The 12,257-nt window shown below is 36.2% G+C and overlaps 1 protein-coding gene across 1 annotated transcript; it reads right to left on the reverse strand.

Annotated features, from left to right (window-relative positions):
• Positions 1–890: 890 nt before the first annotated feature.
• LOC106089244 (malate dehydrogenase, mitochondrial) lies at positions 891–10,009 on the reverse strand. Its single transcript, XM_013255056.2, has 4 exons — positions 9,841–10,009; positions 9,370–9,577; positions 1,798–1,994; positions 891–1,733 (listed from the first exon to the last, which is right to left on the reverse strand). Exons 1-4 carry the CDS (start codon positions 9,904–9,906, stop codon positions 1,194–1,196), a joined length of 1,011 nt encoding a protein of 336 aa, XP_013110510.1. The 5' UTR covers positions 9,907–10,009; the 3' UTR covers positions 891–1,193.
• Between the last annotated feature and the right edge of the window lie 2,248 nt (positions 10,010–12,257).

The following is a 12,257-nucleotide window of genomic DNA, read 5'->3' on the forward strand; positions in this document are numbered from 1 at the left end:
AATCAGCGGTGTCGAGCGGGTCGGGTGGCACCGGCTCTTGCATAAATACTGAGTGCCTATGATGCTCGATATGACAATGCAAGTTATTGGCGCCTTTACTTATTCAATGGCCACTCTGTTCCCGCGGCGATCGGTCCTTTGAACCGGAACGAGCTTGCTCACCTACAGGAGCTTGACGAAGATCGCCCCCTCCACATGAAAATGTAGTTACAACAACATTACTGTTTAGCTGATCTAGCGGTTAATTTCCCTAATGTTCGTCGAGCATCCTATCGATTTTGACGTCTTTAGAGCTGATACGACGAAAGTAGGTTTCATCTGAGATATTCGACCAGCTGGTTCATACATAGAGGCGCTGCTAAGCTTTAATGTTTTGGTTGTTGTTGTTGTAGCAGTGTGTTGTACACTGAGGCGGCAGCCCTTGACGATGAAGAACTCCCATTAACGCCTGACTCTCGATCCCCTTGTCGGATTTTGATAAAATTTCGTATATTCATTACTTAACTCTTTCTTATTGGCGTAGTTAAATAAAAAAAAAAAAAAAAAACAAAACATTTAAGAAAAATTAAAACACAAAATATACAAAAACTTAAAAAAACTAAAAAAAAAATAAAAAGTTGGTTGTTTCAAGAAAAAATTTGCTTGGGTTCTTCATGATCAAAAAAAAAATAAAAGAATTTATTTAAAAAATAATTCTTAATATTTTAGAACTACTGAATTTTAATGACTAACAAAAATTCGCACCTGTACTCAAAAGTGGTAGTCGCCGCAAATTTAATTTTTCTTTCAATTTCTTTAAATGCAACTAGATACTAAATTTTGGTCTTCAACTAGGTATCTTGTAAATACCCTACCTTCCATCTTCATAGTATTATCAAAAAATGACACCATTTGATTTAAATCCCACAGAATGTGTTTATTTCGAATACACCTCCTGAAAAAGAGATTTTTGTAATATCTTTGGAAATAATGATGTATGTTCACTTTATGCCATAACGGAATTCTTCTAAAAGATATTTTATAAATTATTCTAAATTCTATTTTTTTTTCCTGCCAATAAACAAAATCATTAACGTTGACACACCACTTGGCCAACAGTCTTCAATTTTGTACAAAACAATGCAACGATTTGGAAAGTGATAGGTGGTAGAAATAGATTAAGATTATATGCCTTAAGAATGTTCAAGAACGCCTTAAGCATTGGCGAAATCAACACCCTTTTGGATATTCTTCTTAAGTTCAGGAATGGCAGCTTCCAACAATTTCTTCTCGTAGTCATTCAATTTGGGCAAGCCCAAATTTTCTTGAATGCCACTCTTGCCCAATACCAAGGGGGTGGCAAAGAAGGTGGCTTCGGTGACATTGGATTGCACATAAGAGCATTCAACAACATTCTTTTGGCCATCCAAGCCCTTGAGCAAAGAGCCAGCGAAACGGGCGCCAGCATAAGCCATTGACAAAGTGGCGGAACCAGCACCAGCCTTGGCTTTCACAACCTCAGTACCGGCTTCTTGAATGCGTTTGGTCAATTTATCGATGGTGTCTTGGCTGCCCTTGAATGTGGGTTGGCATTGGGACAAGATGGGCATAATGGTAACGCCAGAGTGTCCACCAATAACGGGAATTTGTACTTGTTGTGGATCAACGTTCAAAGCTTCACCAATGAAAGCGCGAGCACGTACAACATCCAAAGTGGAGACACCAAACAAACGCTTGGGATCATAGACGCCGGCCTGGAATTATATATAAATACTCCAAAATAAGTATACAAAACACTTTCACCATATAAACATGTACCTTTTTCAAGATTTCAGCGGCAATGGGAACACAGGTGTTGACTGGATTGGTGATAATAGCTACCATAGCCTTGGGGCATTGTGTGGCAATGCATGAGGCAATGTCCTTAATAATACCAGCATTGACATTGAAGAGATCATCACGGGTCATGCCAGGTTTGCGTGGCACACCAGCGGGAATAACAACAACATCGGCACCTAGAGATAAAAAACAAACAAACAAACAAATCGAATAAATGCAATTGTATTTTTGTTTTTCGTTAGAAAAGAAGAAGAAGAAAAAGATTTCCATCTTATCACCACAAATGGTCTACCGTATTTATCTTATCTCAAAGACATAAAGACTCCACGTTTACCGAACAAAATCGTTTTATGAATTTTCTATAAAGGCTGATAAACTTTGATCTTGTCTAGATAGATATTGCTGGCGTATGTGCAAACTAAGCCACCATTAAGGAGTGTGGTTTGTGGGGGAAATCAGTAAAAACTAATGATGACCCCAACAACAACACACAGTTTTGCATAACCAACTCCATAGGATGGAGTGTATATTCATTTTATAATTCCGTTTGCAACACATCGAAGTGTCTTTCTTTCCCACCCTGCTCAGTATTATACATATCCATGATCGCTTCTAAGGCGTTATAATGATGTCCGTTGTAATCACACAACTGATTTGACTGAAATTTTGCATGTGGTGTTTTCGTATCACTTCCAACAACTACGCTATGTATGGCTCAAATCGGTCCATGTTTTGATAAAGCTGCCCTATAATCCGATCTTGGGTCTTGACTTTTTAAGCCTCTAGAGGGCGCAATTCTCGTCCGATTTGACTGAACTTTTGCACGTGGTGTTTATGTATTACTTCCAACAACTGTGTTATGTATGCTTCAAATCGCTTCATAATCTGGTATAGCTGTCATATAAACCGATTTTGGATCTTGACTTCTTTAACCTCTAGAGGGCGCAATTCTCATCCGATTTGGCAGAAATTTTGTACAACAGCTTCTCTTTTGACCTTCAACGTACTTGTCTAATATGGTCTGAATCGAAATATAGCTTGATACAGCTCCCATATAAACCGATGTCCCGATTTTGCTTCCTAAGCCCTACAAGGCGCAATTTTTATTCGAATGAACTGAAATATTACACAGTGACTTCTACAATGTTCAGCATTCATTTATGGTCCGAATCGGACTATAACTTTATGTGGCTCCAATAGCATAACAATTCTTATCCAAAATTCTTTGTTTGCCTAAAAAGAGATACCGCGCATAGAACTCGACAAATGCGTTCCATGGTGGAAGATTCGGCCCGGCCGAACTTAGCACGCTCTTACTTGTTTAACAATGAAATAAGCTATGCTTACATAACATAGCTCGTAAAAAATATTGTTTATTATTGTGAATGTTCATTGCCAGGGGCCGAATTACCGCATACATGAACGAGTAAAATCATTCGAAATCTCTTCATTGTGAATTATTAATATTGTGAATTTTTGTGATTAGATGTTCCAAATCAGCTTGAATAAGTTCATAGCATTTGTCATTTCAGTTTTTTTACAATTTTAGTTTTCTTCTTGATTCTTCTATAAGTGACATTAGGTGTGTTCGTGTACTTTTCCTGTAAAAATTTGCAGGAGATTAAGAAAAGGGGCCGAATTAAGGCATACGTAGATGAGTAAAATCGTTCGAAATCTCTCTATTGTGAATTATGTATATTTTTATTGAACGGGAATTTTTAAAATTTAAGAACGCGAGTATTAAAAACGATGATTATTTATAAAATCTTTAAAATTGTATAAAGAAGTTTATATAAACCATATACCACGCTGTCCTTAACAAGCGGCATGAAACGCAACATATTGCCACATGCATACATTTAAAAACATATAAGACTGTGTGTTTCAGGTTCAATACAACTCACAAAATTAACCTACAGGTGGGTGAATGACCCACCTTAACGTAGTGGTGGGCTGGCGTACATCCAAATTTTTCGAATGAATGTGAAATTGTCATGATCAGAGTTGCCACTCAAGAAAATTATTTACCATCAGAATTTGAGAAACATTCGACCAAACCCTACCAAATGTTCTTCAAGCCAAAACTGCGGTATATGTTTAAATAAAAATAAAATATTAGATCATACGCCATTTTTCCTGAAATTTAACAGTGAGACCCCTTATAACAGCATTTCGCCAATCGACATTCATGACTTTGTTATGCTTCTCTTCTCAACGAAAACACGGAAAAAACAAGAGTGAAGCAATTTGGTAAAACATATCAAAAATTGAGGTCAGGCTACCAACCTGTTAAAAGAATAAAAACCTACCACATAGATAAATTATATATATTGAACTTTGCACGTGGACTGGTTGGTGGCGCTTGTCGATATAGATAAATGAGAATTATCTAACAACATGCCCCAAGCAGAATTCTGCTCTCTATTGCATGCAGTTTTTGTCGTTTGCATTTTCTAAATATCCTTTATTCCCTTTCCTTATATTGGGTTTCGGCAGTCTCAGTTTCCATTGTGTGTATCTTTCTTTCTTTTATTTATTTTCTTTTTCTGTAAAGATGATTTTTTTTTTAATTTTTTCGTCAGAGCTGCTTGCTTTGAAGAAAAATAAAATAATTACCGACACCTATAAGTTTGACATTTGCTGCCAAATTTTGAGAGAATTTCTGTTATTTTCATCTTGTATGCCTATTAATTAATGGTAGGAACTTAAAAAACGGCAACACTGGTCACGATTGTTATGAGCTAATATATTGTATAAATTTCTATTTTGGCGCCTAATTTATTTTAAGATTGTACATCTTAAGCAAATTGCCAAACAATTTTAAAATTGGATATCTTTCAAATTAGTACAATGTAGTACAAATGAATTAATTTTTTAAAGAAATGTGCAAACTGATGACTATTTCTACAAAGCACTTTTTTGCATTGTTCCCTATCACTCATGGAGTCTAGATTAATATCCTTGATGAATGGTTGTCGAAATATTGGCGGCTAACATGTGAAACTTAACAAGGCGCAGATAACCACATCTACATACAGAAATTTGTCAATGAAAATGTGCAAATGAAAAAAAGTTAAACATTATGTGATAATTGCCTGAACATATTTACTTTATGATCAACTTTTTTGCAATAGAACAGAATATTCGCAAAAATAACTTCTACCCCATTGCTTAAGCAGTAAAATCTAATAATCTTGTCACTTATTTTGTCACAACTGGAAATATTTGTTGAAAAATTGATATTTTATAATGAACCAGCTGAATCGGGCCCGCTCCGCTGCGCCTTCTTTTACTTTATATTGAATTATCCTTTGAATATTTATTTTCGACAAAATGGTATATGCATATCGCTTGACTAACAGTACAACAATATTAATGCCTTTATCTGAATCCCATATGATCTTTATTGGCCTATGAATTAGCTCGAAGGGTTAAGGGTCATTTAAGTTTGGATGTTAGATGTACTCGATTCTTAAAATATTTTATTTCAGCCCGATATTCTCATGACGTCCTATTTAGGGGCGTTTGGGGGGTGACACTAGGCCCTGAAAAAAATATCAGCATGGTGCTCTTCTCTCAAATACCATTTATTTAAACCCCATATTGCCCTTGGTTTATGGGGAGTTTATGGGATGAGGCGTCCCCCCAAAAACGATTTCTAATCTCAAATCTTTTATTTAAGTCACATATTTCCATGGTCGGTAAATTTGTTTTCCTTGGGAATGTATTGGGGAAGGGGCGGTCCCCTAAATACATAGTCCAACATTTGGATATCAGATTCGTATATCTCTTCCCAAATACCTTTATTTGAGTCCCATATTAGGATAGTCAGTAAAGAATTGCTGTTTGTCGGGTGTTTTGGGAAAGGGGAAGACCCCCAGAAAAATGGTCCCCAAAGTGGGTATCAATTTCGTGCTCTTCTCCCCAACACCTTTCATTTGAGCCCCATATTGACATGGTTGGTAAATATGCCCGATTTAGGGGTGTTTTGGGGAGTGGGATGGCCCACCAAACCCTTAGCCCAGAAAATATATCAGCATCGTGCTCTACTCTCAAACATCATTTATTTGAACCCCATATTGCCATTGGGCTCCAAATGGGATATCAAAATCGTTTTCTAATCTCAATCAATCAAATTGAAACCCCTTATTGCAAAAGTCAGCAAATATGCCCTAAAAACTAGCAATATCGTGCTCCACTCTCTTTAAGACCCAAATTGTCATGGTGAGCAAATACGTTCTATTTGGGAGTTTTTATGGGGGTGGGACATCCCCTAGACTGTTGATCTCGATTGTAGATATCAGATTCGTGGTCATTTGAGCCCCATATTTCCATAGTCGGCAAACATGACCGGTTTGGTGGTGTTTTTTGGGGGATGTACGAGTCTACTTTAAAACACCAAATAAGAAGTGTTTTAAAGTAGATTCGTGTTGTAGTTTAAAACACTTCTTATTTAGCACCCATATTGCAATGTTCAGCAAATACGTAATATTGGGTGGTGTAATGGGGGTGGGGTGGTTCCATAGACATTTTTTCCCTAATATTGATATCAGATTCGTGCCTTACTCCCAAAGACCTTTTATTTGAGATCCATATTGGTATGGTCGTAAATTTTGTCCCTATGGGTGATTTTTTTTTGGGGGGGTATATGTGGCCCCCAAACTTTTGGTTCCACATTTGGATATCAGATTCGTATTCTACACTCAAAAACCTTTGATTTAAGCCCCATATTGCCATGGTCAACAAATAAGTCCTGTTTGGAGGGTGTTTTGTGGAAATGGTGGACCCCAAGAAACTTGGTCCCACATTTGGATATTATATTCGTATTCTACTCGCAAATACCTTTCATTTGAGTCCCATATTGCCATGATCAGTATATATGTCCCCTAATCGGTGTTTTGGTGGTTAGGGTGATCCCCCAAAGACTTGCTCCAACAATTGGATATCCGATACGTTTTCTAACCTAAAATACCTTTCATTTGAGTCCCATATTGTCGTGCAATCCAGGAGACGAAGCTGACCGACACCTCCAGCGTGCACAGTTGTCACGGCTTCAAAGTGCTGCGTAAGACTGTCAAGTTTAAAACTGCCTAGATGCCTAGACAAAATTACAAAAATCATACACAGCGCCACATCGACATATCCCCCATAAGGATTTAACAAATCATACTTCATTCATAATGAATATATATAAAATGCCTCTAAACGCTGCATTACTTTGCCGCTTCCTTCAATTTTCATAATCCTAAGCAAATTATCTATATATGTATATATATTTGTCTAAGTAGTCTATTCAAGATCTCGGAAAATCTTTTCTTGGCAGCCAAATGTTTGAAAAGAGTTCTATGTTAATTAGTTATTTTAACTGGACTTTGTCTTCAGTACTTCTCATGCCAAGATAACATTCATTTCAAACCATAAGGAACGTGAGTTGAACTTTTGCTAAAATGAATGGGTAATTCAAGATATTAAAATATTAGCTAACAAAAATATATTTCAAATCGGATTACCAGTGAATTTAGCACCGCGAAATACCTTCGTTCATATGCGATAAGATAATGCCGCCAAAAAATATATCTCCCTCTTCGTAGCAGATACTTACCTACAGCGGTCAAAAAAAGTATTCATCATTAGCAAAATTGATAATAAATTCACTTATTTTGGGTAATTGAAGAAAATTTAAAGTAAACAAATAATGCAGTTTTATGCAATAGTTTATTTTTCGTAATATGTTTTAAAATAAATTCAAAAAATAAATTTAATTAGCGCAAAAAATGCAATTTTATATAATAACACCAAAAAACAGAACAAAAAAAGTATTCATCATTGATGTGCTATCATCAAAGTCAAATTCAAATATTATTTGGGAATCCCCCTTTTCTGTTTTATTTAGTAAAGGAGGCTTTGCCCTTGACAGCAAATATTTAATTTCATTGAAAATATAGTTTTTGTCAAAATGGGTCGTAAGCAAAACGAGGTTTCTGATGAGGTAAAAGTTTGGTAATAAAACACCACAGGAATGGTTTAACTCAAAAAACTATCAGTGAAATATTAAATAGACCACGATCTACTATACAATCCATCATCAGAAAGTGGACAGAAACGAAAACTGTTGACAATAAACCAAGATCTGGTCGACCAAAAGCACTTTCAGTTGGAGATGTGCGTTGGCTAGTGCGGCAAGTTCAGAAAACTCCGAAGACAAATGCGACCATTCTTCGTAAAAACACTATGGAATATTTAGGGAAGGAAGTTACTACACAAACAATTCGAAATACACTCAAAAGGCATAGTTACAGAGGAAGAACTGCACGTAAGAAGCCCTTTATAAATAAAATAAACCGAGTGAAAAGGCTAAACTTCGCAAAAATGTATGTAAAACAGCCCGAATCATTTTGGAAAACAGTCATTTTTGCAGACGAGAGCAAGTTTAATCTTTTTGGGTGCGATGGAAAGGTCATAGTGTACAGAAAACCAAATACAGAGCTTGAAGAACGAAACACAGTTGCTACTGTAAAACATGGTGGAGGTGGTTTAATGGTTTGGGGGTGTATGGCGGCTTCAGGAGCGGGAAATCTGGAAATTATTAATGGAGTAATGGATCATAAGTATTACATTGACATTTTAAAGAGGAATTTAAAAGATAGTGCTGTAAAACTTGGGCTTGGTAATAACTTTCAATATTATCAAGATAATGACCCCAAACATTCTGCTTTAAATACCAAGATGTGGATGCTGTATAACTGCCCCAAAGTCATTAAAACTCCTCCTCAAAGTCCCGACTTGAACCCAATTGAACATCTTTGGGAACATCTCGAACGCAAATTGAGAACGCGCAATTTTTCGAGCAAGAGTCAAATGCAACAGGTGATAATGGAGGAATGGACTAATATAGACCAAAATATAACCGCTAAATTAGTCCAATCGATGTCAAACCGTTTAAAAGAAGTTATAAGACGCGGTGGTCGAATAACAAAGTATTAATTTTTTTAAATTATGTTATTTATTTTTTTGTTTTTTTGCAATGATGAATACTTTTTTTGTTTAATTTTTTGTGTTCAGCTGTAAAATGGCCCTTTTTGTTCCAATAAATACTATTTTTTTCTTTAAAAACAATGAAATTGTGTACATATATATCACACAAGCACTACTGCATCATTAGTTTAATATGTTTTTATTCCAATTGTCTTTTGTAGACTTATTAAAAAAAAAACATTGAATGATGAATACTTTTTTTGACCGCTGTATGTGAATTGTGTATACTAGTATATACAGTTGCAATATGTTTTGATATCAGGTCAAAGGCAATCATAGGCTTATCATATTAGCTACTTGTTCTACTCTATACTAATGCTATACAACAGGCCTTTACGATAAATGTTAATAATATAATTAAATATTCCACTCGGCTATGACGTATTGATACTATAACCTCACTTTTTGTTTTGTATTTGTATGTAAATACAATGTGTGGGCCAAGTAGAAATATTTGGCAAAAATATGTCGTCTATTTTCTAAATGGCCAAATAAAGTAATCCAATGAATTCTTACCTTTCAAGGAAGCGGCCAATTGGTCGGCACCAATGAAACCTTTGGTGCTGCTCTTGGTGTCAATGTGAGATAAATCGGCAGCTACACCGGGAGTGTGTACAATATCGTAGAGAGCCAGAGAAGAGACCAAAGGATTTTGTTTCAAAAGCAATGACAATGGTTGACCAATACCACCAGAGGCACCGCAGACAGTAACTTTGTAATTGTTCTGACAAAGATAAAATCAATTGAAAATGAATGCATCAAAACATTGATAAAAAATATTCAGTTTTTTGTTTGTTCCAGATACGCATTGGCATTACGTAAACTGCAACATTCTTTCACACATTTGCTACAAAATATATACAAAAACACCCGCAATGTCATCTTAATATCAAATGCCAAGCAGCTAGCACTACCCCATTCTTATCTCTTTGCCAATCGTCATTGCGTAGGTCATTGGAAAATGGGCATTTGTTTTGTTTTATTTACCTGCCTGCTGGTGGAGAAACTCCTCATGGATTGGATTGCCAATTGTTTAGTAGCTTGCTTCAACATTTTTAGTTTTTTTTTTTATAGAATTTTAAAAAATTAATTAGACTATTCCCCAACGCCGCTGTCTTGGTCACTTCTCGAGGTATTCTGCGAGTCTGGGAGAGAGAAACAAGCCGACGTCAAAAAATGGGGCGGCTCCATCAAAATTAATCGGCGACGTTGGATTATTTTTTAAACAGCTGTTTATATGGTTGTTCGAAATTGTACCAATTGCCAGCTTTCCAAATTTCAACATCACTCTTATTTTATGAATTGCCTTTGGAATTAAATTTATTATTACTAATATTTCATATGTGCTGATGTAGACAGAAAAATAGAAATTCATTCTACATGTATACAAAACAGCGCTAAGGGTTATTTACACGGTACAACTTGCAAGGGCAAAACGATTGATTTTTCAAAAAACGTGTCATTCAAGTCTAGGAAAATTTAGGTATAAGGCCGATGCTATTTTGTTTAAACGACTCATTTTCCCTTTAAAGCCCAATATGCACCTTTGGCGAAATTTTCGTTACCATAAGAAATGCATTAACATATCCTAATCGTCACTTGCAGGCATGACATAATTGTCTGGTAGTGTCTCGGCACGGGATAGTTGTGAGCACCATACAAGATATATTCGTTTACAGGTATATTCATTTACAACAAAATATTGAGTGCACTCTCTGTCACAATCAGTAATTAGTGCAACTCTGATTTTGAGTATGGTACTAGTTCGCGCCATTGTTCGTTGTTTTTGTGTTATGGTTTTAACTATAATGCACACACACAACCAAAACTCTTTAACAGATAGTGCACTTCGCGAGAAAAAAATTTACTCAGGTGTTTAAGGTACACTTTTTGGTAAATATGTCATGAGCACCACAAAGGCTGCAACATTGAGGTCCAATATGCTGTCAAGAGAAGCTTAGCTGTGAGATACCGGGCGCGTCCACAAGTTGCGGAATGGCAGTCGCGGATAATCAGCGGCATTGAGTGGAGAGTCTCAGTGAGAGGCCGGGCAGCACAGGCTCTTGCACAAATACTGAGTGCCTATGCAGCTCGATATGACAAGGCGAGTTATTGGCGCCTTTAAATAACCAATGGCCAACGTGTTCCCACGGCGATCGGTCCTTTGGACCGGAACGAGCTTGCTCATCTACAGGAGCTTGACGAGTATCGCCACCTCCTCATGAAAATGTGGCTACAACAACAACCAGGTAGTGTACCGTAAATAGCTGAGTACAAATTTTTTCGCGAAGTGCACTAACTGTCAACGAGTTTTGGTTGTGTGTGTGTATTAAAGTAAAGAACCATAACACACAAACAACGAAAAATGGCGCGAACGAGTAAAATACACAAAATCAGAGTTGCTCACTCATCATGATTTTGACAGACAGTGCACTCAATATGTTGTTGGGCAACTCCCACTACCTGTAAATGAATATATCTTGCTACATTGATTGGCAAATGCTGTAAATTGAAATGTTAAAGTGGTTTTCGAAATAAACTTTGTTTTACAACTTATATTTTACAAATGTGTTTTATATTTGTATTTTCATCATTATAACACTTTTCACACACCTTTCCAGTGCATTATATAGGGAGAACGGTGGCTTGCCAAAAAGCTTTGGTCTGAACCAAGATATTCATTCATTTACAGGTAGTGGTACAGGATGTACTTCTAAGGTGAGGTCATGCGAACAGCAGAGTAACATTTTTTTTGTTTTGATTTTGTAGTAAATCTAATTTTCAAAGGCTATATAACACAGATGTTATTTTTTTTTCTAAAATCTTAAATATATGTTGCATTTGATACCATATTCCACACTCAAACAACAAAACAGTGTTATAATGATGACAATACAAATATAAAATACATATGAAGAAGATAATTTGTAAAATAAAGTTTATTTCTAAAACCATTTTGACATTTCAATTTTCGGCATTTGACACTCAATGTAGTTTCGTTGGGGATAGAGTTTTGTTGTTGTGCTAATGAACCTACAATAAAATATTGGGTTCACTATCTGCCAAAATCAGTGATTGGTGTAACCCCGATTTTGAGTGTTACTAGTTCGCGCCATTTGTCGTTGTTTGTGTTAGAGTTCTTAACTTTAATGCACACACACAACCAAAAATCGTTGACAGATAGTGCACTTCGCAAGAGCAAAAATTGTGCTTTGCTGTTTACGTTACACTACCTGGTAGTTATGTGGAAGATGGTTTGAACGCCTTTCTTAATTTCATCAGCCGAACATCTGGCCTTCCCTTCTTACATCTTTCATTGCGTGAAAATGTCCTAGTACTAATTTCAAAAGACAATACAACTCTGCTCTTTAAGGCATTGCCATTTTAAATGGCCGTGTGTGGCG

The sequence above is a fragment of the Stomoxys calcitrans genome, chromosome 2, assembly GCF_963082655.1.
Source record: "Stomoxys calcitrans chromosome 2, idStoCalc2.1, whole genome shotgun sequence".
Taxonomy (NCBI): domain Eukaryota; kingdom Metazoa; phylum Arthropoda; class Insecta; order Diptera; family Muscidae; genus Stomoxys; species Stomoxys calcitrans.

Excerpts from the sequence above, each read along its gene's own strand:
- LOC106089244 (XM_013255056.2), bottom strand. The coding sequence starts at position 9,906 with ATGTTGAAGCAAGCTACTAAACAATTGGCAATCCAATCCATGAGGAGT. Across the intron at positions 9,578-9,840 it reads GTTTCTCCACCAGCAGGCAG|AACAATTACAAAGTTACTGT; the intron begins GTAAATAAAACA and ends TATCTTTGTCAG. Across the intron at positions 1,734-1,797 it reads CCGCTGAAATCTTGAAAAAG|GCCGGCGTCTATGATCCCAA; the intron begins GTACATGTTTAT and ends ATATAATTCCAG.